The following is a 23375-nucleotide window of genomic DNA, read 5'->3' on the forward strand; positions in this document are numbered from 1 at the left end:
CGCCTCTGTAAGTGCCCTTAGAGGAAACTGTTTCTCTTGCTGATTGTCTTTGAGCGCAGCAGGCGCGGTGCCCCGGCCGGGGTGCCGGGGCTGGCGCGGCAGGGCGGGCTGTGCGGAGCGGGGCGGGCGCGGCGCCTGCGCGGGGCCGCACACGTGGGCGCGCCGGCGCCGAGCGCAGCCATGGGCAAGAGCCGGGCGCGGCTGTTCCGCAGGGCGCCCCGAGCCCCCGCCGGCCCCGCCGAGCAGCCCCACGGCCAGCGCGGCCCCGAGGAGGAGGCGGCGGCGGAGCTGCTGGAGAAGGTGCGGGCGGGGGCGGGTGCGGCGCGATCCCCGCTCCGGGCCGGGGCAGCGGCGGGGGCTGCGGGGCTGGGCGCGGGGGGGCGAGGCCTCGGCTTCTCCCGCGGCGGTGCCGGGCGAGGGCCCGGCTGCGGTGCCGCCCCCGGCGGGAAGGAGCCGAGCGGCCGCGCGGAGCCGGCTCTCCCCTCCCCTCCCGCCGCCGCCGCCGCGTCTCTCCCCGGCGTCACGGCCGGGCGGGGCGGCACCGGCACCGCCCCGCTCTCGTGCGCGCTGCTGCGGCGGGCCGGGGGAGCTCCGTGCCCCTCGTCCCTCCGGGGCTGCCGCGGAGTTCTTGCGGGGCTTGCCTTCGGTATCCCCGGCCGGAGACTTCTACAGGTGGCCGGAGCCAAGAGTCCAAGAGCCTCATGTAGGGAATAACGAATAGAAAATGCTGAAAAAGACTGGGTTAAGTATTGCAGATGAAAATTGATGTAGTTTTCTCTCATTCTGCAGCTGTGACTTTAGAATCAGAAGCAAAAAGCTTTTCTTTCATGTAATTAAACCCTCTTTGTTCACCTAACCTAATTCATGGAACAGATCATTGATCTTCTGGACTAACCTGTTTAGGAGAAAGAGGGGAAGAGAGTAAATAAAGGTACAGGTGAGGATGAGCTAAGACACCTTTTTCAGTGGAGGCAGGATCTGATGTTACTACTCTTCTCTTCTGTTCTTCAGCAGATTTTTATCTGCTAGGTTTGTAACAAACTCTGTTGCCTTCCGGGATGTGTACTTCTACTGTTGTTATTTTTGCAATTTGCAATTCTTGTATCTCACCTAAAACTCTGTTACAGCACAAGTCAACACTGTCTTGGGGAATGTAGGGAGCACTTGTTTCATGCTGTTGCGCAGATGCTTTTAATCTAAAGGCTATAATTTTTTTTTTGTTTTTTATGTTTCTTTAGCTTTTCTTAATGGTAACATGTATTATGTCTGTTATACTTCACTGATTTTATTTACCCCCCCCTCCCCGCCACTTCAGTACTTTTTTCAGTACACAGTAATTGAGGTCTCACCAGTGCCAGCTAGTGTCAAATCTGTGTCTGGACTACGGCTGTCTTGTCAAATATCCAGAACAGCATTTATCTAGCCATAAAGTTAACACACACAACCCAGGCAAGGATTTATAAATTTTCATGGAAGTTGAAAGCTCCTGCTTTCAATCAGGAGCAGTAAGATGTGAGCCACAGTGCTGGCCCTGATCAATCTTTTCACTCAGTAAAACCTTCCAGCTCCCTTTTCCCTTCACTGTGATGTGCCCTGTCTGTGTCTCTGCAGCTGCAGCATCCAAGTGCTGAAGTGAGGGAGTATGCCTGTGCCAGTATTTCCCAGCTGTTGCAGCAGCAGCACGTCATCCCAGCCTTTGTGCAGAGGGACGTGGTGCGCTGCCTGGGGCCGCTGCTGATGGATCACAGCCTGGCTGTTCGGGAGACAGCTGCCGGTGCTCTCCGGTAAGCGCTTGGTGCTGCACAGGTGGAATGAGGGGAAACTCTGGGGTTCTGCTGGTGACAGCTGGGAACTTGAGTGCCAGCCTCTCTTGCTTTAATTCTGGTCTGAGGAACTATGCCCACATCATTGTCTGTCAGAGAGGGGCTTTTCTTGCTCTGTGAGATGTTAATGTCAGGAGCAGGCCTTATGCTAGACATGGATGGCTTATGAGGAAATAGAACTTGAGTGCAGTTTTTATGGCATTTTGTGCCATGATGTTTTAGTACAGATAAGCTTTCTAATTATGCTTGATGAATAATTGAAAATCCTATTTTTTTTTCTAACACCAAAGTTACTCTCTTGTGTTAGTGAGGTAGAAGACTAAAGCTACTGTTTAAGCAAATAGAGTTTAAAACAAAAAGTACCATAACCTTTAGAGAATATCAAAGGCATGGGGTTTTTGAAGCATTCTTGGACAGTATTGTACGTCATCCAAAGCATTAATTTTTTTGTTTTCCCCAGAAATCTGAGTGCTTGTGGAGGATTTGATGTCTGTGATGACATGGTGACAAATGACATTATGACACCCCTGGTTGCACTTCTGAAAGAGGTGTGTTTGTTTTTTATTTTGATTTTAAACCTGATCTAGGTATTGAATTGTCCCATATACAAAAGCAGTTCTATTATTGTAATAAGATATTTAAAGATCTTTTAAAAGATCTAATAGGTTTCAATAGGTTTAGTGATACAAAAGCTATTCCAGAGATTTGTAACCACTACCTTCTAGCTCCTGGCCAGGCTAACTTGTGTTCATGGTGAGGTTTGCTGCCTAGGATGATTTTTGAGTGAAAGGTCTGGAGATTTTGGGTCTGTAATGACAGTTAAAACAAGTTTATTCTGTCAGTGATAATCCAGGTCCTTCATTTATGTTACAGCATTATTCTAGTGAGCAATTTTCTCTAAATGGATGTTTGGATGTACAGCTGGGTAGTTACTGTAAATAACCTGTCCTGAATTTGTATTCTTTGTTTGGTCCAGGTGTTGCACTGCAGTTTGGAAATTGCATTGATTTCTCTTACCTGCTGTCTTTGTATGAACAACCATGAGCAATATCATCATTTTCTGTATGTTTCTTCCCCATTTTAAAATATGAGCAATAGCATTACTATAAAGCACAGTAAAGTATTAGCTGAGTTAATCTTTATGGTTAGAAACAACTGTTGACAACTGCATACGGACTATTAGCAAGAAACAGGACTTCAGGTTCTAAAATTCCCAAGTATTTTTTAATTAGAAAGTGCTTCTAAAGACTAACTGCAAAGCAGGTACAGTAAGAGTCTTTCTACAAGAGAGAAGTTATCAATGATTCAAGTTTTCATAAAGAAAGGAGAGTAGTTGGGTGTTCTGGTAATAAGCTCTTCATGAGAGGATCTCTCCACGCAATACTGATAGTAAAGTTTTGCTGCTCTTTGTGGCTTGATTGTTTCCCAACCCCAGTTCTTTTGTTTGGTTGTAGTGCAGCACTGGACTGGATGCTAATCAGCCTTCTCCAAAGAAATGCAGAGGGATGAACAAAAATTATATTGAAGACATTGCCAATGAGGCTATTAATTTGCTGTGGAATATATGGTAAGTACTGTGTAAACACTGGTATTTTAGTGAAATTAAATTGTTCCAGAAAAAGGGTGTGATAATTGAGGCAGAAATGACTGTCCTGGCATGGGCAAATGCATTCATTTGCTGATTCTGATTGTGTTACTCTTACATGTAGCTTGCTTTAATAACAATGGGCCCTCATCTCATCTGAAACAAAAATTTATCTCCTAGTATAGATTACTTTTTTTTTTAAGTGAAGGATTCTAAAAGTAAGTGAAGTTGGTCATTAGTTCTAGAAGAGTAACAGTTTCTTTTTCTAGTGGTTCTTCATCCTGAGTTCTGATCCTGTTTTGTGAACGTGTTCTGTCATAGTCTGTTGTGTGGTTTGGGTCGTGGCTTATTGCGTGGATTTCCTGTAGATCCACATCATGATGCAAGAAATGGAGAACATGAAATTCCAATCTGTGCGTTTTAATGCTACTTCCTCCCTCTGCAGGTCGTCCCAAAAATTAATATTAACTGTTTGGGGCAACTATCCCTTAGTTGCTGAGACACTGATAAAAATTTACTTATTCTGTGAGAAAATAATGTATATTGTTCTATTAGTAGTTTACATTGGAAACACCGGGTGAAGGAAGAGAAATGGCAACACTAGTAATACAGAAATGACTATAAACATTTAAATGATACCAATCTGTTCCAAAAGTTCTCCTTGCTCTTTGCATTGTTTCTCGTAATTTTTTCTCACATTGTACACTTTGCATACAGGATTTTGCTTAGTGCTGTACAGTGCCTCAGTGGAACTGCCTTTATGCCTGTCTGTGTGATATGGCTGCTGGCTTGAGGCCTTATTACTGAACTGGATATTTATTTTTTAGGGATTGGAATCTAGAACAGTAGATAAATTCCTTGTTCAGCATCTTGGCCAGAATACATGACCCTTTGTAACTCTGACTCAGCAATGTTGTGTGTTCAGTTTTTTTTCCTTGCTTTTTAGTCAGTGCTTGAGAAAAGGAAGTATGATCATTAAGTGTTATGTAAATCACTTCTGTATTTTGAACTTTGTGGCAATGAATGTGAACTGCTCATATCATTGCTAAGTTTGATACTGATAAAATTAGGGCTGGCATTGATGCTGAGACATAATATTTTTAAACTTAAATTTTGGAAGACTGTTGTAGCTAGTTAGCTCCTGTGCTTTTTTTCATTTGAATTCGTCTGGTATCAATACATCAATTTAAAAGAGACAGTAGCTGTGAGAACTTCAATAAACACAAATCTCACTGTTAGATAATGAAAATGCATTTCTGAGTGGTAAGAGCCATTTCGTGGAGTGAGTGAATGCTGATGTGAGAGGCAGCAGCCCACTCTGCTGGCAGTGGGTTTGTGGGTGAAGTCTCCTATGGCTGCAGGAAGCCCACAGCCCTGAGCTGCCTTCCATGCTCCAGCAGGAGCCTGTAGTTAGGCTCCCAAATAAACTCCAAACACTGTGTAAGGAAACAGCTGGCACAAGAGAGCTGTCCTCAAAAGTGTCCAGGATTTTGCAGCTTCTCTTTCAGTGTCTTGTGTAGAGTTGATCATAACTTCAGTAATGAAGGATAACTCTTTGTCTAATGCATAATTGTGAGCTATCTTTTAAAAATGTGAGTAATAACAAGTATGGAGTGCATAAGATGTATTTTTTTTCCTGGAAAAATGTTTGACTGATCTTTTCCATACATTAGTGAATGCAACAATACTGCCCTATCTATATTCAATAAAGAAGGATGTCTGGAGGCTGTGTTACATTACATGAAGAACTTTGCCACAAATGTGGATCTGGCTATTTCAGTAGGTAAGTGGTAAAAAGAGAAGATAAGAGTTTAAAGATACTTTTGTTTTAACTATATGAATATAACTCTGATATTACATTCATTGCATAATGGACTTTAGCATTGCTTAAGATTGCACAAAGACTTTAAATTCATTTTTGAACATCACAGAATAAAGAAGCTGACATCTGTTGTGCTTGTTTTCAGTCCAGAAGAGAATGGCTTATTGGTGGTTACATGGGAAGGAAAATTTGGTGGGAAGAGGGCTTTAGAGGGAGGCTGTGTTTTTCATTTTGTTTTCATGTTTTGGTAATGGAGGGTTTAATTTGTTGAGCAGAGGAGATAGTCTTTCTAAAAAAACCCCGAACAATTCCAATCACTTTCAATCTGTTTTTATCAGTATTATTGTTATTATTGTTTCATAATGGTCATACAGGTGTATGTGCTTCCAGCATTTTTTTTTATGTTTATTGTCAGTATGCAATAGATAAATTTAATTTTGATTAGCTGAAATTAATACAACCAATTCCATAGCTGATATAGTGTTGTCCTCCCATGTTTTATGTATGGGTTTGCCACAGAATGTCTTTTATTCCAAAACGCAGCTTGTGAAGGACAGTGTCAGACCATTACGACATGATGCTGCATGAAATTTTTTTCCTGTGTCAGTGTTTCATTACTCCAGCTTTCAGAAAGATATTGCTTTGTCATTAGCAGAGCAAAAGCTTCTACTGAGTTTGTTAATTATGTTTGCTCTTGTTGTTTGCTGCAGCGAACTGCTTGCAGGCAGTGACGGAAGATAATCCAGATCTTCTTTCTTCATTTAATGCTTCTGCACAGCAAATCCTGGAAACAGTGATGTTGTGTCCAGAGAGCACCATGAAGCACATCCTTCTGAGAACATTGATAGCAGGTACAGTGCTCAGGGGGCTCATTGCTTTGGGATGGGAGCATGGCAGGTAAAGGAGGCTGGGAAGGACGGAAGGCCTGGTCTTTGCTGTAGTCTGGACACCTGATTGTCAAGGCCTGTACAGATGGTTTGTGAGGTTATATCTGCCTTTTGGAACTGTTAGTAGATATTTGCAGCTAGTTTTAAAACTGGCTTAAATGCTTGATTCTGAATTCAGACTCTCCTCAGTGTGATAGTCCACTTTAACTGCTCATTTAGTTTTTAACAGTTGAGTCAATAATAAGGGGTACTGGAATTGTTTTGATCTTACTAGCTGTAGATTTTTTTCAGACTTTCTAGCTTGAGTTCTTCTTGTTCTCAAATGCTTAACCATGATGATTTTGGATACTGGAGTGTAATAAATTAATTTTGAGACTCCTTAGAAAATGATTCTCACATGTGGATTTGTTATCTCAGGTGTAGAGTGGCACCAAGGTTAATCCACATAAATATTCTGTAAATACTTACATGCTGAAATTTACTTGAGCTTAAGATGTGGGTATAACAATAATTGCAGATGAGTGTATGAAATGTTACACAAAAAAAATAGAAATCTGTAGAGAAAAGACTTGAACATTTGTAGTGAATATAAACACTGAATATTTTAAGTAGTGGAGGCTGTGTCCTTACAAAATGGCAATTACAGAGCTGGGAATTGAGCACTTTAATAATGATATAATTTTGTTACCTCATATTTAGGTACTGTCTGGAATATAAAGGATACCATTCCACCAGGCAGCCTGGGAAGCACGGTTAATGCAATCCTGAAGATATTTTCAGAATCATTGGCAATAGACGCTGGTGAAACAATTATTCGTATGAACGAAGCTGAAAAAAACAGGTTAAAAATCTCTGTGGAAGCAGAAACTGAGGAAAACATGAGTGATACCACAGAAAATTGTGTTTTGAGTGAAGATGATAACATGGAAGAAATACCAAAAGGAAAACTTAGAAGAGAAAATGACGTTTCAGATTTACTTCCAGTAAGTGTGGCTGACTGGCTTTTGGACAGCTTCAGTGCAAGTCGCATTCCTTGAGAATAGAATTTTCTCTGGAACCTCCAACAAAAAGATGGTAGATAACACTGCTTGGGTTTGTGTTTTGGGGTTTTTTTTTTTCAAGTTTGGGTGTAGACTGAGAAGAGGAAATGGCTGGACTGTATTTTTAACTGACAGCTTGGATACTTTAAATGCCACCTAAATGTTGTTTTCCAAAATCGAATTTGGTTCATGTTTTTAATTTTTCAGTCTGATAAGTGGGAACTGAAAGAAGTGACAGCTTTACTGACGGCTCAGCAGACTGCTCTGGAAATCATAGTTAATATGTGCTGCAGTGAAGGTTTGTAGGAGTCTTGTTCATTGCAATTGTTGTGGTGTGTTCTGTTTCTGAATAGGTCACGTTTAGTTTGCTGTTTGGTCATCCAGGTTTTTAAGGGCAGACGCCCATGGGCATATTGTCCCTGATATCCTCATCTGGGGGCAAAGTAGGTTGTCATTTCTGTTGCTAATTTAAATGTTTTTTCTTCATTTAAATGACTTATCTTGCTTTTTTTTTTTTTTTTTTTTTTTTTTTGCATGATGCTGCATGTGCCAACATTTAATAACAAACAAACATGCCAAAGAGATATCTTCTAAAGTGTTACAGCAAAACCTTAGTTCAGTTAGAGTGTGGTCTGACTGTTCTTTTGATGAAAGATATGTGTGAATCTGATTGCAGGGTGGGGACATCAAGTTTTTAAAGGCAGATGACTCTTGTCCCTTTGATTTAGTTTTGATAATATGAGTGTTACAAAATTAGGAATAGGCATAGCTTTTGCATGCAACTCTGGCAACAATGTAGATCTTGGCTTCAAGAGTTCTGCTTTTATGAGCCTTGAGGAGGAGGAGAAAGAGAGGCTGTTATTTGGAGGGGAGTGGGATTTAGATATTCTGTATCTTTTATGAACTCTGAAACTCGGTTTTGATAGCTTTTCTTCTAAACTTTAGGAAAACAAATGAGAGATTATCAAATTCTATTTTAAAAAGCCAACAAACAAACAAAACTATTCCCCTAACTCTCCAAAACCTGAAAACTTTGACTGCTATTGTAGTTTTGGCCTGGTGCAAGAGTAGTTGTGTAGAAAGTAACTGAGTAAAACTTTGAGGTTCTAATAAAATCCACAGTAATACCCAGCTATTCCCAATGGTGACTTTTTTTTCTCTTACAGCACAAGGAAATTCTGCACCTAATGTTTGAAGCTCCTTTCATAACTGCCTTTCTCATCTAATGAGCTGTAATTCATAAGCTTTCCCCTTTAATTGGAAAATCTCTTGTGGATAAGCTGCATATTCTGCCATTCACTCAGTGTAATGTAAGATTGATTGTGTTGTATTTCGCTACAGTACTTTACCCATTCATGGGCAGACAGTTTCTAGAAATTAAGAGGAATCCAGAGGCAGCTGTTCATTTAATTTTCAAATTATTTGAGGACTAAAATAGCTTTAGCCATTATGCTGAGTTCATAAAAACACTCAGCTTGCAACAGAACTGAGAGAAATAACCAGGCTGGTGAGGGATGTGTTCTACTGAGCGCTGGCCAGTGTTTGGAAGAAGCAAGAATGCTCCCCAAGCAAAAAGCTCCCCTTCGATGGGCACCTGGGCAAGAGGCCAAGAGAGTCCAGCACTGTTGTCCAGTCTGTAGTTCTTGGGTTACCAGTGCTAGGTGTAAGATGGGATTGCTGCTGGAAATGCCTCTGGGTTTCCTAGAGCATTACAAGAAACCTGATCATGGTTATGGGCCAGTGTTCTAGATCCCAGTTCCTGTTCTGCCCTGGTCACCCGCTGTCAACCAGGATGCCTGCTGTCTTTGTTATTGCTGAATTGCATTGTCAGCTTGTATTGTTATCAGTTAGTTTTCAAGGGATATTTTTTGCTTGCTTTATTTTCTAAAGATGCAAAAGGAATTTTTTAGAAGGGGCAAGAGGCTGAAAGGGGGATATCTGCTTTGTTTTCATGTTTCTTGCTGCCATGGTTTGGTAAAGCATGAAAGACAACCATTTTCTCATGCAAAGGCTATTAACACCAGCACATTATGGCTGTAGAATTAATTGGATATTACCATCGGATGCCTGCGTGGTCGAGTTGCCACACCCTGATGAGTTACTTTACATCAGTTAAACCAAAATCAGTTTAAACCAAAACTTTACATCAGTTAAACCATCACCTTCAAATAAATTCTTTAACGTGCACAGTACAAGTGAAGTGCATTCATTTTGATCTTTCTTGCTGTATTTTTGGTGAATTTACCTTTTGCCACAGAAGTGCATGGCTGTTCCTGTAGTTACTACAGGACCTACATCTCATGAGAATCTGTGTTGTCAAACAAAATTACTTGGGAGTGAATATGATTTTTTTTTTTTTTTTTTGATCACAATAGTTAAATATCCTGACCTATGTACACAGAGCTTTCATCTGTTGGAAAGGAGGATCAGTCCAACCTGTAGACTTAGGACTTGGGTAAACACTAGTTAAAATGTAACCAGATTTAAAGAAACTTCAGCTAAATGAGTGTGAACTCTGTGGCTGTAGATATATGAGTTTTAATATAAATGAGGATGATTTTAGTTTGTGCTTGTCAGCCCAAGTCCCCCTAGCTGTGGACAGATTATTCACACAGTAGCCTGTTGGTAATGGGACTTTGACTCCTCTCACTGTATCTGCCCTTAAAGATCTGCTAGTAGAATAGGTCATATAAGTATGGTCTAGTTCAGGTTTAAGATTATAAACCTAGTTTAATTTATGTGAAGTATGTTGCCTGAAATGACTATCAGAGGTTATTTGGCTTTCTTTGCTGTCATCATTTAGTTTCAACTGACCTTGCTGTGAAGACAGTAACATCTTCATCCAGCCCAGTTACTGCCCAGGCAGAGGACATCTGTCTGTGGCTTCAGTATTGCCAGAGGAAACAATTGCCTTAAACTGACTGCAATTAGTAGACAAGTTAAGTTAAGCTGGTGTATTTGCATGCTTGAATCAACCTCAGAAAGTGAAGTGGTACAATCCAAGTTAAAATCTTAGTAAATCTTTAATGTTTCTTCTGTACCTTTTTTTGATATTTTTAAACCACACATTGTTAATATCAGTGATTAACATGCCCACACATGAAGAACCTCTCTCAAAAGAATATTTGTGCCTCAGTGAGTATAAAATATTTTTTAATAAAATATTTAGAACTGTGGTTTAATGGCACTTGGTTTGTGTGGAGTTTGTTAGAGCCCAAGAGCTTAAAGACTCCTAAACCAAGAAGTCTGGAGGAACCAGTTTCAGTTGGGAAGTAGGATATGTGTTGCATGAGGGCTGTTACATTTACAAATCTGTCTTGTGTTCTCAGATCCATCTGATGATGAGTGGGAAGAGCTCTCCAGCAGTGATGAGAGTGACTTGTTCATGGAAAACTCGTACAACGAGGGGAGCGGGCTGCTGCTGTCACCCCTGTGCCTCTCTGATGAGGTTAACTCAGCATTTCTGAACAACCTCATTCCAAAGAAGGTATTGTCTTCTGTATTATTTCCAACACATGGTACAGTCTTTCCCTTGTTCCTGCTTTGTTTCCCAGGTTAGGCAAACAAATTATCCCAATCTACCTGGAGGGAGGGAGTATTTTTTTAAATGAGATTGGCCTCACTTTTTTGGCCTAGAGATGGTGCATCATTGCATGACCTAAATAATTTCCTCATGTAAGTGAGAATAGAAGGGTCATGTGTTTCAGAAGGCTGGTAGGACTTCTTAACTTTTTTTTTTCCCCAAAAAATACAAAGGTTGTTATTCCTTGATTTGAACATGGAAAAGAATACCTGCAAAAAGAAAGGAAACTTGGCTGAAGTGTGACAGCCAGATTTCTGTATTAGCTAAATGAGGTGGAAGTAACATTAATGAATGGCAACAGTCAGCACTGAAAAAGTGCAAGTTCCTCTCCCCCTGTTTTATTCAAAGTGTCTGAAATACAGTATTTGGTTCTGGCAGGACATTAGATGTTTTTGTTTCAGAGTTGTTTTGCTCCTTTTTATTTGGGGTTTTAAAGGTGAAGTTTGTTATTTGAATCTGTGCTAGTTCAGCAGCATTGTAGAATTCTGGGCTAAGACATCAAGGTGCAAGGTGAAAACTTTGAAGGCTTTTTGTACTTAATAGCCAGAGTTTCATGGCAAGGCCTTCCAGGCTTGCAGCTATCTGAAAATCCTGTAGCAGAATCTAAAAGAAGAAAGAGCTAAATAACAAAGAATAGCAGCAATCTAGAAAATCACCTGTTGTTGGTACAGTTAAACACTTAAAATACACTATACTAAACCCAGTGTATAATTGGCACCATTTAAGTGATAAAGGAAAATGCTGGGATTTTTTGCAGGTGAGATATTTGCTATCTGGAAAACTTTGAAATATGTAGTTTGAAGTATCTGTTTGGCATTAGCGTAAAATTTCAGTCTTCCCTCTGAACACACTATGACAAAAAAAAAAATTAAAAAAAAAAAGAGAAAAGGGCTTTATTGCTAAACGTTTCTTTTTCCCCTCCTCAGATTCTTGAAAAAACTGCTTTTCCGAACAGTGTTGCTCTAGACATCTGTATGCACAATCCGTCTTGGAAACCATTAATTAAAAAGTAGGCATTTCATTGTCTCTCTTACTGTTTTTCATGTATATTCAGTTGTTTGAGAACTCTTAGAAGGATTGTCCATATTTGGGCTACTCTTAAGATCTGGAAACTGGCAGATCTGATCTATGATTTTGAATAAAGAAATAAAAATGTTTTTGTGAACTGCATACTGGATCACAGCCTTATTAAATTCAAGATTCCTCTTTGTATTTCAACAGGTGTTTTCAAAAATACCTGCTAAGGGTGTTTTTTGTTTATTTCAGACTGAATGCAGTGCAGTGTAGAGCTTTAACATGTCTTCAGAGCATTTTGTTGGTGTCAGATGTGGATTGTCTTGGGGGAGCTTCAGCGCTTCAGTCCCTTGCACAGCATCTCTCACAGCTGATCTTTTCTAAATCAGGTAAGATGTTTCCTAAAGGGGACTTGCTGACTCCCTTTGCTGATCATCTAGATACAAGGTAGCCATGGATGTTACATTCCAATGCTGTTTATTACTAATTTTATCCCTCTGGTCCTTCAAAATAAGGATTCTGAGTGTTGGCAGTGTACTGACAAAACAGTGTATCCTGTTAAAATGTGTTTATCCAAACTGCATCTTGAGCAAGTCTGCTCTTAATGCAAGAATCTGCTTCACGTTTGGGTCTACTTAGAAAGTCTCTTAGTGGATTAACACTGCCTTGTTGGGAGACCAGAACTGTTTGCTTGATCATATTTGTGGTAATAACAGTTTTTCAGCAATCAGACAAGCATGAAGGAAATGGGACATTTTCTTTTTAAATGTCCTAACTAGCCTAAGGAGACGTGAAAACAAAACACGTCTAGCACAGTCTTTCACATCATTTTTTTCTGGTAATCTTACCAAATTATGGCAAAAGTGGTTGGTACAAAAATCTCAAGAATGTCCATGCTTATTATAGTAGGCAAGAGAGCAGTCACCTTTTTCCCAGGACGTGCTTTATGCTTATGATGGCTTAGCTTTATTGGAATTATATTTGTAGTAAGAAAGTGTGCAAAGTTGTTATGACTGAATGTTAAAGCTTCTCAGCTTCCTGTTCTGGTTGTGGTTCAATTTCAACAGAGAAGGTAAAAAATTTAATTCTTCCAAAAATACTTTTCTAGAATATATTATCTATATATATGATATATATTAGATCTCTATTTAGTCATTGGAATGGGCTGCCCAGGGAGGCTGTAGAGTCGCCATCCCTGGAGATGTTTAGGAAAGACTGGAGGTGGCACTCAGTGCCAGGGTCTGGTTGACACGGTGGTGACTGGTCACCAGTTGGACTGATCTCAGGGGCCTTTCCCAGCCTCACAGATTCTGTGACACATCCTGGTAAACACAAGAATGTCTTCACTGTAGTTCCTCCAGGGTGCATTTTTTCGTAGACATACTGTGAAGATTTCCCCATACATCTGCTCATACAGTGTTACTGGATCATCTATACAGCAGGTAGCATTTCCAGCTGCTTTCTGTGATCCTATGAGAGCAGCATCATTTCCATAATCCTGTTGGATCATTTGTGCTGTGTTCTCTCTGTTACTGAAATGAGAGAAGCTGAACCAAGATTGCAAAAAAAAACAAAAAAAAAAGGTTTAAGAAAACTCCACCTGTTTCCAAACTAAGGATGTGGGTCCCTGACAGGCTGTTTCCTTCAGACTATTCTGATAATCTTTGTTTTAAGGTCAGTGGTGATGGGTTTTCAAAAAACAAGTTATATTCTTAGAGCCTGTAAAAGCTGCCAATTCTCCAAACTGTCAGGAAACATTTTCCCTAAGACAGTTCTGTTGAAGTCTGGCATATGTGTGGCTTTGTCATTTCTCATCTCTTAGAAGCTCAAGAAGCTGAGTTTCCTTCCCTTCCTCCAAGTGTCTTCATTTGTAGCCACAGATGCAGCTTATGTAGTGCTCTGCTGTGGTGTATAAAATGACACTGCATTAGTGCTTGAAAAAGCATCTGCCTGCAAAACGTACTTTTTTTCTCAATGTCTTTAAAGACATGTGATCAGTCTGTGGGAACATTATTACTGAGAGTGCAGTGTGTGGAAAACTAAAATGCAGAAATGAAAATACCTATAAAAACATATGCAAGAAAGTTCCCATAAAATACGTCTCATGCTTGAAGAGAGGGCTTCCAAGATTTTGGGTCTACATGTTATGCTTTGTAATAGAAGCTTCTCAGATGAAGCTGGAGAAGTTGCTATCTGAAGACAGCTAAGGGATACCAAAATTAATTTAATGGCACAGGCCCATTTTTTAATGTTTAAATGCTGTGTAATGAAAACTGCCAGATAGAGCTGATAGCATACCAACATGTGGTTAGAAGGAATTCTGTGGTTTACAGAGTAAAAAAGAGGCATAAGGATCTGATTGTTTACACGAGGAGGGAGGAGATGCACATAAATCAAGAAGTTCTACATCTGGAGTGGTCCAGAAAATAAACACATTAGAGGAAAATGAAAAGCCTCAGGAAATGCAGAACATAGATTGAAGGTGATGGCTGCTACTGATGAGTTTGTAGTTAAACAAGAATAATGCAGTGTTTGAGTCATACATTCCTGAAATGTTATTAAACCACCGGAAAACATGCTCTTTATATGAATTGGAAGGAGTCCAGTGTTCCGGGTGTCTGAAAAGCTTGCTTAAGAAGGCAGAAGAAAGGAGGTAAAGTATGCAGTCAGCTTCTGTAGTTCCCTCAGTTCCTGTATTGTGGCCTCCATGTGATACCAGTTTTCAGCTGCCCTTCTGGTGACAGTGACTGGTGCTGTCCATTAGGTCACACGAGTGTCTCACCCAGGGATGTGCCTGAAAAGGAGGCCCAGCTGTGTCCTACCCTCCAGATGCAGTCATTGCTGAATTCAAACAAATCACTATGGTTACAACCTACAGAGACCGGTCTTTGAAAATCTAGCTTTTCCTGTTGTGGTAGTACCTGGAGGAACAATTAAGGGATTAAGGAATTTGTATTTCTCTGCTTCTTCTGTCCCTTATATTACTGTTTAACTTCTGGCTCTGGGTTCTATTCTTTGACAGAACTCCCTACAGACACAGAATTCCTGGAAGCAATAACCAGTGCTTTGAGGGCTCTCCTACAAACAATGGCATCAAAGAACATCTCCCAGGTAAAAGCTTTCAAACTCAAATGCTCTGGTAGGTTCAAATTCCTGTGAGATTGGACTGGAAAGTTTTTGAAACAAAGCAATATAAATTTAGTTCAAAATTTCACCAGTTGTGAACACTGGAAGAACAGATTTAATAGCATTAATTATGTTTTTCATGGACATTACAGGAACATTTTTTTATATATTTCCTCCTCAACAAGTAAACAGATGAAAGGTATTTCAAAACCAGAATAGCAATAAGCCACGGGTACCTTTAGAAGATAGTTATAATGACAAATACTTAGAAAATTAGCACCTAGAAATGTGGATTCTTTATTTCCTGATGTCACCTAGTTGTAGCTGGTGGTCCTTGAATCTTGGTTGGATATGAGTTAGTGAGTTGAATACTGGAATAAAGCATAATGGTTTGTAATACAAGACACAATATGAGATAGTCTGCTAGTCCTTGCTGGCCTTAAACTGAAAACTGAACTTCTATACTGTAAGTTGTAATGAGTTGGAAGCAGCTATTGAGCTAGATAAATTTGTGAAAATCTCAGAACTTTTCCTTCCTCCTTAGTTATGTTCTGGAAGAAACAAGTTGAAAGGGAATTGAAATTTCTTGGTAATTGCATTTTCAGAATTCATCCAGTTTTCGTAATCTAGGACTCTTGTTTCTATGTGAAGAATTTGCCTGTGTTCTGTAAAAGTACTGTATCTAAATGCCATATTTCAAAATTTCCATGAAAATGTAACTGTATCTGTCTTCCTTCTTTCCCTCCTTTCCCCTTGCTGACCAGTGCATGACTCCTGAGCAGCTATTGGCTTTGTGTGAGGCTGGTATTCAAAGCAGCAATGCCGGTGTTAGAGTGAACGTGGTGAGCATCCTTGGAATCTCTGGCAGTGTCCTGGCGAAAGAACAAGATACAGCTGAAACACTGAAGGTGAAAAAGCAAACTTGGCATTGCAAGCTTAAAAGAATTTTCATGTTTCTTTCAATTTTCTTTAGCATTGCTGGAAAAATCAATTCTTCTTTCTTATTACAGATGATTGGAAAATTTCTTCTTGAGGTTGCTATGAAGGAATCTTCTCTTGTGGTAGCAGGGGAAGCCTTGGATGCACTTTTTGATGTGTTTGCAGATGGTAAAGCAGCAGAAGAGGCAGCGTTACAGATCAAGTTGCTTCCAACACTGAAGGAATTTCAGCCAGTGTTCAGAATGAGGGTAGGCATCAAGGGCAGCCAGCTCAGGGTCTCAGCACACAATGTAGGCTAAAGGTTGAGTTCTGGGCTCCTAGAAGAGATAATTCATTTATAAGGTGACAAAAAAAAAGTGTTTGATTTTTCTGATACTCCACTTCAGAGGAAAGCAAATACACTTACTTTAAAGGTCATGGAAGTGTCAAGGTACTAGTGCAGCACCTTGCATTGCATCATCTGCATTACACCATCACTATTACTGATGTCCAAATCACTGCATTGTTCTGAAACAGTTGTACAAAATATCCTGCAGATACCTCTGGAGGTGGGAGAAAAACCCTTCCTGAAGTTACATACGCATTTTTGGTTTTTAACTTCTAATTGCAGTTGGATGTTTTTGTTCCATTCTTGGTTAATTAAAACACTTCATGTATCCTGTATTTTCAAGAATAACAAGGCTGGCATTCTAAACTGTAATTTTGGATATGTCCTAGACTTAAATAGAGAATGACTCTCCACACATTGTTTCTTTGGTCAGGTGCAGCCAGAAGAGTGACTTGCATAGTCTAAAAGCTAAGCACCGTACACACAAAATGCATACCTGATGGTGCTTCAGTTGTTAGGTTAAATGCACAAGATTTTCCATATAAAAAGCCACTGAAAAGAAGTGTATGTCTCAGATTTTTGGATGAAATAATGTGCCATTAGTTTTAGGCAGCAATGTATTGTAGTAAATTGGCTTGTAGAAATATTGCTAAGCACCACATGTGCATGTGGGAACACCTTGGAGTTTTCACTCCAAGCCATGGGTGTCATATCTTCATAGAGCACCGATATGCAGAATAACAGTAAACTTGAGGTGATCTAATAGGAGAAACTTCTCCATTAGTAAACAGTGTATTCTCTTGGTTTTACAGATGCGAAAAGAAGGCAAAGGACAATATAGTACAGATCAACTGTGTGTTCTTGACAATGTGAAGATGAATTTGAGAAGATTCATTGCATATCAGGAGACACTAGGGAAAAACCCAACTTGAAACATCGAGGAACTTTTAAGGTTTTCTTTGTTAAGAAATGTTTCAAAAAATATAACTGTTTTGAACTTCCAAACTTTACTGAGCAGAGCAGTTTTGCTTTGATGTTAATGCTACATTTTATGACATTCAGTATTTTTATACTTTTGGGCTGATGCAATATGAAAGACATATCAGCATCAAAACCCCTGTAGCATTCCCTGAGATTGTTGGAGTGGTAAGAAGGTGCTCTTTAGATCCTGAGGTCTGTACATAGCACCACTGTTATTGCCTGGATATCTTTGTGTGCCCTGGCAAAAAACTACGCTTGTGTGAAAAAGTAATTCCGAAAATATTCCTGGTCATGTGACAGATTGGAAAACAAAAAAAAAAGAGAAAAAGCTAAAGATCCACTTCAGGGAATTGAGCAGTGGGAGAATATTCTTTTTTTTTTTTTTTTTTTAATATTCAGATGTTTGCTATTTGCTCTTACCTGTTCCTACAATTGCACAGGGACCTGACAGACCTCCCAAAAGAAGTGTGTGACAAATGTGTAGATTCCTGTCAGCACTTGGATCTGTTCTTTCATGTGGTTCGTGAGGAGAAAATTTTCAGACTCACTTATGATAAATTCAGTATGATAGCTTTTTGCCCTGAAAATCAAGGTAACCAGATCCTACACTTAGACACAAGTCTCTCTTTTTTTTTTTTTTTTTTTTTTTTTTCTTTTTGGTGAAAATTAAGTCTCCTATTTTACGGTCTTCCTTGTAATTCTACATCAGGATGAGTTTGAATTCAGGGAAGTAGTAAACCTAACAAAGTATTTTTTGTACTGAGGTATTACCTGAAGTAAATTTATATTTGCTTAGAATACCTTTTGTAAATATTTGTGGTGGAGATTTTTAAGCTGTAAAATACAGAAAATATTTTTTAAAAAAATCATTGATTCATGAAAATTGTATGTATATATCAAAAACTTTGGTTTTGTTTCTGTGAATGATCTCCTCTCATACACATTTTTCAAGAAAAAACCCTGCAACTAAACACAAAAGCATTTTGTTTTACTGTTTTTTTGAAATGGGAGGGGTTTTTTTCTCCTTCTCTCAATGTGCTGCCTTAGCTCAGGCATCCTGTTTTTGGCAAACTTAAAAATACCAAATTTGCTCGGTTTGTTAGATTTCAGTCTCTAAGACTGGAAAGTAGTCTTGAAAACTGACTGGCAACTTGCAGATGACTGACTTTCTGAAATCCTGACAAGGTGTTCTGTTAAATGCAAGAGGAAGTGAAAGATGAGTTTAAGCAGCTGTGCTGCCTGGAAGTGCTGTTATTGCTGTTATGTTGCAGGAGTCAGATGAAATGTGCGATGTGATGCCTGCTAGTCAAAGGAGTCAGAGGATGGCATTGGGAGGGCTCATGGGGCATCAAGGCTGGGCTAGGGAAAACTAGGGGAAGTCAAGAGCATGGAGTGGTTGAGAGGTTATCCAGGGATTTGGCAGGGCAGGCAGTGAAGAGGTCTGGAGTGTAACAGCTGAGGGAAGGTGGATTATGGCATAATACCTACAGTGTGTGGATTTTAATCCTGGGGTTAGTTATACTTACTGCACACTGAGGATAGTATACTGTTAGCCTGATGAAAGGTATTAGTATTTGTTTGGAGCACTTAAAGGACTTCCACTTGGAAAGTTCTACTCTCATTTTCTGGGTGCTGCATTGAATTGCAGGATGTTCTATATAGGAAGAGATCTCTGGAGGTCTCTTAGACTAGTCCTGTGATCAAAGCAGGGCTGACTTGGGAGGCAGGCTGTGCTAGGCCTTGAGCATCTCCCAGAATGGAAATTCTACAACTCTGGACAGCTTTTTCCAGGGCTTGACTGCCCTCACTGAAAACACGTTTTTTTTCCTTTTTCCCCTTGTGCCTTGTAGGATTTCCCCCTGCTGCAAAATGTGTCTCTTGTCCTTTGACTGCACACCACCAAGAAGAGCCTGTCTCCATCTCCTAACCCCCACTTGGCAGCTGAAAACAGCAATTGTATTTCCCTCTTCTCCAGGCCAAATAAACCCATCTCCCTCAGCTGTTCCTTGTATGCCCTCTCACCCTCCAGCCATCTTAGTGGCCTTTTACTTTACCTGCCCCTCAGTCTTGTACTGAGGGCCCAAAACTGGCCCCACTACGCCAGATGTGAACTCCTAGGTGCTGAAAAGAGGGAAGTCATTGGTTTTCTTGTCCTGCTGCCCATGCTCCTGCCAGTGCAGCCTGTTATTTGTGAACTGTTGCCACGGCAAGGGTGCACTGTTGGCTTCAACTTACTGTCCACCAGGACCCTTTGGTTCTTCTCTCCAAAGCTGTCCTTTGGTCATTCAGTCAAGAGCACTGTCCCAATTGTAGGACTTTGCATTTTACAAGTGTAGCAGCCAGAATCTGTTTCCTGGGGACCGTTAGAAAACCAAAGTATGTTATTTTTTGTTTTGGGTTTTTCTTTTAGGTTGATAATGACAAGAAACATTTCATCTGCAAATACAAATTGGAAAGTTGTAGATAAATATACAGAAGATGGGGCATCCACTAGAGACGTGGTTTTCTTAATCAGTTAGACCCTGTTCTTTTTTCCTTCAAGTGAAAAAACAGACTGACATTTAGATCTTAAACTATTCTGGCAATAGGAATTCACAGATTATTTTTTTGCTATGCACTGATCAGCTGAATGTCTTGAGAAAATATTTTCATAATGAGATTGGTGCATAGTACAAACCATATCACTTGAAGAATATTAATGCATGTGTGGAAGACAAGACAAGTTATGAGTGATTTAAAGAAGTGTCAAATCAGGGACTAAAACCAGGTGAGATACACTGACACAAAAGAGCTAAGCTACAAGACTGGGGCTACAAAAGTTGTTCTGACACAATTAAGGAGAATTAAGGCAGCAGCAGAAGTGATGATAATGTGCGAATTAAATGTTTTGGGGGCTCTTTGAACACTGGTTTATTTAATAGATCTAGGGTAAGCTTCAGACGAAGACAAGATCCTTTACAGCTTACAGAGGGGAAGACAGATCTTGATACTTTGAGGGTGGAAGAAATTGGACTGATGTAGACAGTGTGTAGCATAAGCAAATGGATACTAAATAGATGTAGGTGATCTTCATCAGTTAATCTAATCACACAGAGAAGACTGGTATCAAAACAGGTATCTGAATTGGGCTGCTTATTCTGGTCCCTAAGGCGTCATCTGTCTGCTTCAGTTAAAAACCACAGTCCTTAGAAAGTATGGATTGCTGCTCTACTTGTGTCTGAGCACAACAGACTGGCTCTGGCTGAGCTGTTAGTCCAAAATAGGTGCTGATTTTACCTTGGTCTGTGGTATCAAGTAAAGAGGGTAAAGGAGGCTGTAGGTCTTCTGCCCTGTTTGGGAGCAGCAGGACCACTGGCATTTTCTGCTGCCTTGGTCTCTGCAGTTTGCAAAATGTCAAATTCCCAGCTGTGGAAATCAGAAATTTTCACTTGTGTGGTTTTATTCTTGCTCTCTATGAAAAGAAACAAGTGGCAAGATTTAAATGTGCATTTGTTGTTTTTACATCATGCCTTGACCTTCAGAAGCAGATGGCTGTATACCACAGTCAAGTCAATAGTTAACTTTTTTGGGGTTATGGTGCGTGTTGAAGGTAATTTTTTTGCACAGTATGGGCTTTTTTTTTTTTTTTTTTGAGATTGTCTTCTTGGGGAAGAAGAATAAGTTCAACTAGTACTACTTGGCTTGGTTTGATGTTTGTGTTTTGAGAGACAAATATGAAAAAAAATGAGAGCCACAGTGAAATTAAAAAATGAGAACTGCATTGGAGAACAAATGAATTTGAAATGAGTTTATAGTTTAAGTATTATAATTGAAATTCATATCTTGTGGAACATTAACATAAAACAACCAACCAAAAATGTCCATAAACTCAAGTTCTGTTTGCTTAGTGAGGGATTTTCAATAAAAACATTCCCGAGGATTGGATAGAAACGTCTAGCCTTACATTTACTGTTGCAAATTCCAAATCAGGCAACGGTGGTGGTAATTGAAAATAATGTAATTGTTCCTTTCTGGCACAAGTGACTTGAGCAAACAATCTATATATAGTTTGTTCTGGACAAGCTGTTAAGATACATAAGTTTAAGATAATTGGCAAAATCTGAGGTCTCTGACAGACAGCAGATTAAGGAACTTGAAGTTTTTCCACCAGGGCTGACACATGGTGAGCCTTTCTGTTTGAAGAAGCTTTTACTTGAGTGGTGGGGGGACTTTTTTGGTCTAATTTTCAGATAATTTAAAACTGTTCATTTTTGTACATTCTGGGAAAAAAATTGAATGCATTTAAGTCAATTCACTTAAGTTTCATTTTGTTTCTGTATGATTTTTGTAAGTTTCTAGTCTCTGTGAGAGGCAGTTTGTCAAACATACAGACGTAATTCAGTGACCACTTAAAATGTAGTTTGAGGCCTGCACACAGGAGGATATAGGAAAATGCTTTTTTCTTTTGAATCTGGGTGTCAGGTGCTCCTTGCATTTCTGTTACATTATGGGTTTAAATCAAAACTACTTGGGAACTGAAGTAAGATCCCTCTGTAATAATCTGTGTGCTGTGGGGGTGATTGTGGCTGCCGCGTGTTCTCAGCACAAGGAGGGTCCTGATGCAGCCCTGGTGTTGTGAGGTGCTCACATAAATCCCTGCACCATGCTGAAAGATGTGTTGGGCTTTCAGTAAAGTTTCTTCTGGTTTTGTGTTCCTGCTATGATAAAAATCCCATTGAGAATTGTTTTTGTTCTCCTTTAACGTGAATTTTTTTTTAACGTCTAAGGAAAATTGCATTAGCCTCTTCCCTCCTCTCTGCCCCTTCAAATGGAGAGTGAAAATTACTTCCAGAACTTAGTGGAAGAATGGCTGATGCAGCTAGTAAATGCATGATGTTTCCAAATAACCTTTCTGGTAAAAAATCCCTTTTTAGTAAATAAAAGAGTCAAAATCAATTTGACCATATTAAAGTGTGGGGTTTGGTTTTTTATGCCCTCTGCATGGCATACTTGCTAATCGAAAGCATTTTTGTTACTGCACCACCTGTATTGTGTCTTGGCTATATTTGTTCTGGACTAGGATTGCTACTGAGGAATCCTGTAAATTAATAAACCTCAGTCCTATAACAAAACTTAGCATTAATGTGCTATGAGTGCAGACTAAATCACGGATTTTTGGGGAATTAGTTTTATTAAAAAAGAAAAGGAAACAAATCAGGTTTTTTTCCTGTTACTGTAACCTTCTTACGGGTAATATGAAACCTTTTATTTAATTGACACTTTTCTTTGTTACATTTAAAAAAAAAGTTTATTAATTGAAACTTTTTTATTTGAATTTTTGATGTTCAGGGAACATCATTTAGACTCTTCTTATTACCTTTTCCTGCTATGCTTATAATTCTCAGAATAACCAAAGAGTGTGGGGTTTGGAAAATAGGTTATCCAGAGTGATTATTCCCCAATTCCAAGACATGTCCAAGTCCCACCAGTTTCCATTTGGCTTTCAGTAGTAGTTTTAGGTATGGGTCAATTTTCAAAGTAATTTTCAAGGTAATTTTCAAAGCAATTAAGTTTGTTAACTCAACCCCCAAATTTCACCCTCTTGCTGTGGTTGATTTTCTCTTGGGCAATGAAAATCAGACATGCTGTGGCACAAGAGAGGAGTGCTGAGGACAGTGTCTTCTCTGGGATGGTGGGGAGAAGCCAGAACTTCAGCCTTTGGTTGTCACCAGGAAATGGTGCTAAGTCTTCTTTGCAAACTGTTCACGGAGTGCTTGAAATTGGGATGTGACTTTTTAATTCTAAACCCTCCACCTCCAGCTTCCTAAAGAGAAATCATCTCCCATGCAGTTCTGAAAGTGGGGGAAGCACCAGACCCTTCGTGCAAAATGCTGGAAACTTTGTAGCTGATATTAAAGATGTTTTAAGACTGTAGTATGAAAACACTAAAAATAAAACCGAATCTGACAAGAACTGGTACTACTCACTGTTGCTGTTTGGGGTATTGTGTATATGATATATTTTTCCATCTACCAAAACGGCTGCACCTAGGCTGCTTTGCCCCTCCTTTGGTGCGGAATGAAAGGCAAGGAAGACCCTGAACTCCCCATACGCGTCCTCAGGAGAGTTTTGGGGGGCGGGCAGCGGCAGCTGTCGGTGTGCGGACAGGGGGACGCCGGTCCGGGTGTGTCCGCACCGCTCCCCGGGGCCGGAGCCGCGGCCGCTCGGGGGCTGGAGCGAGCGCTCGGCTCTCGGAGCGCGGCTGTTG

The 23375-nt window shown here is 40.0% G+C and overlaps 1 protein-coding gene across 1 annotated transcript; it reads left to right on the forward strand.

The window, feature by feature from the left end:
- The first annotated feature begins 180 nt into the window (after positions 1 to 180).
- On the forward strand, positions 181 to 23069 carry HEATR3 (HEAT repeat containing 3). Its single transcript, XM_066194241.1, has 15 exons — positions 181 to 300; positions 1612 to 1784; positions 2284 to 2371; positions 3278 to 3390; positions 5082 to 5191; positions 5941 to 6081; positions 6817 to 7100; positions 7365 to 7455; positions 10487 to 10644; positions 11667 to 11749; positions 12007 to 12143; positions 14777 to 14865; positions 15645 to 15788; positions 15891 to 16067; positions 16960 to 23069. The coding sequence occupies exons 1-15, from the start codon at positions 181 to 183 to the stop codon at positions 17077 to 17079; spliced, it is 2028 nt and encodes a 675-aa protein (XP_066050338.1). The 3' UTR covers positions 17080 to 23069.
- The last annotated feature ends 306 nt before the right edge of the window (positions 23070 to 23375 follow it).

This window comes from Chamaea fasciata, unplaced genomic scaffold (assembly GCF_029207755.1).
Source record: "Chamaea fasciata isolate MVZ Bird 193981 ecotype frontalis unplaced genomic scaffold, bChaFas1.0.hap1 SCAF_12, whole genome shotgun sequence".
NCBI classification, from domain to species: domain Eukaryota; kingdom Metazoa; phylum Chordata; class Aves; order Passeriformes; family Sylviidae; genus Chamaea; species Chamaea fasciata.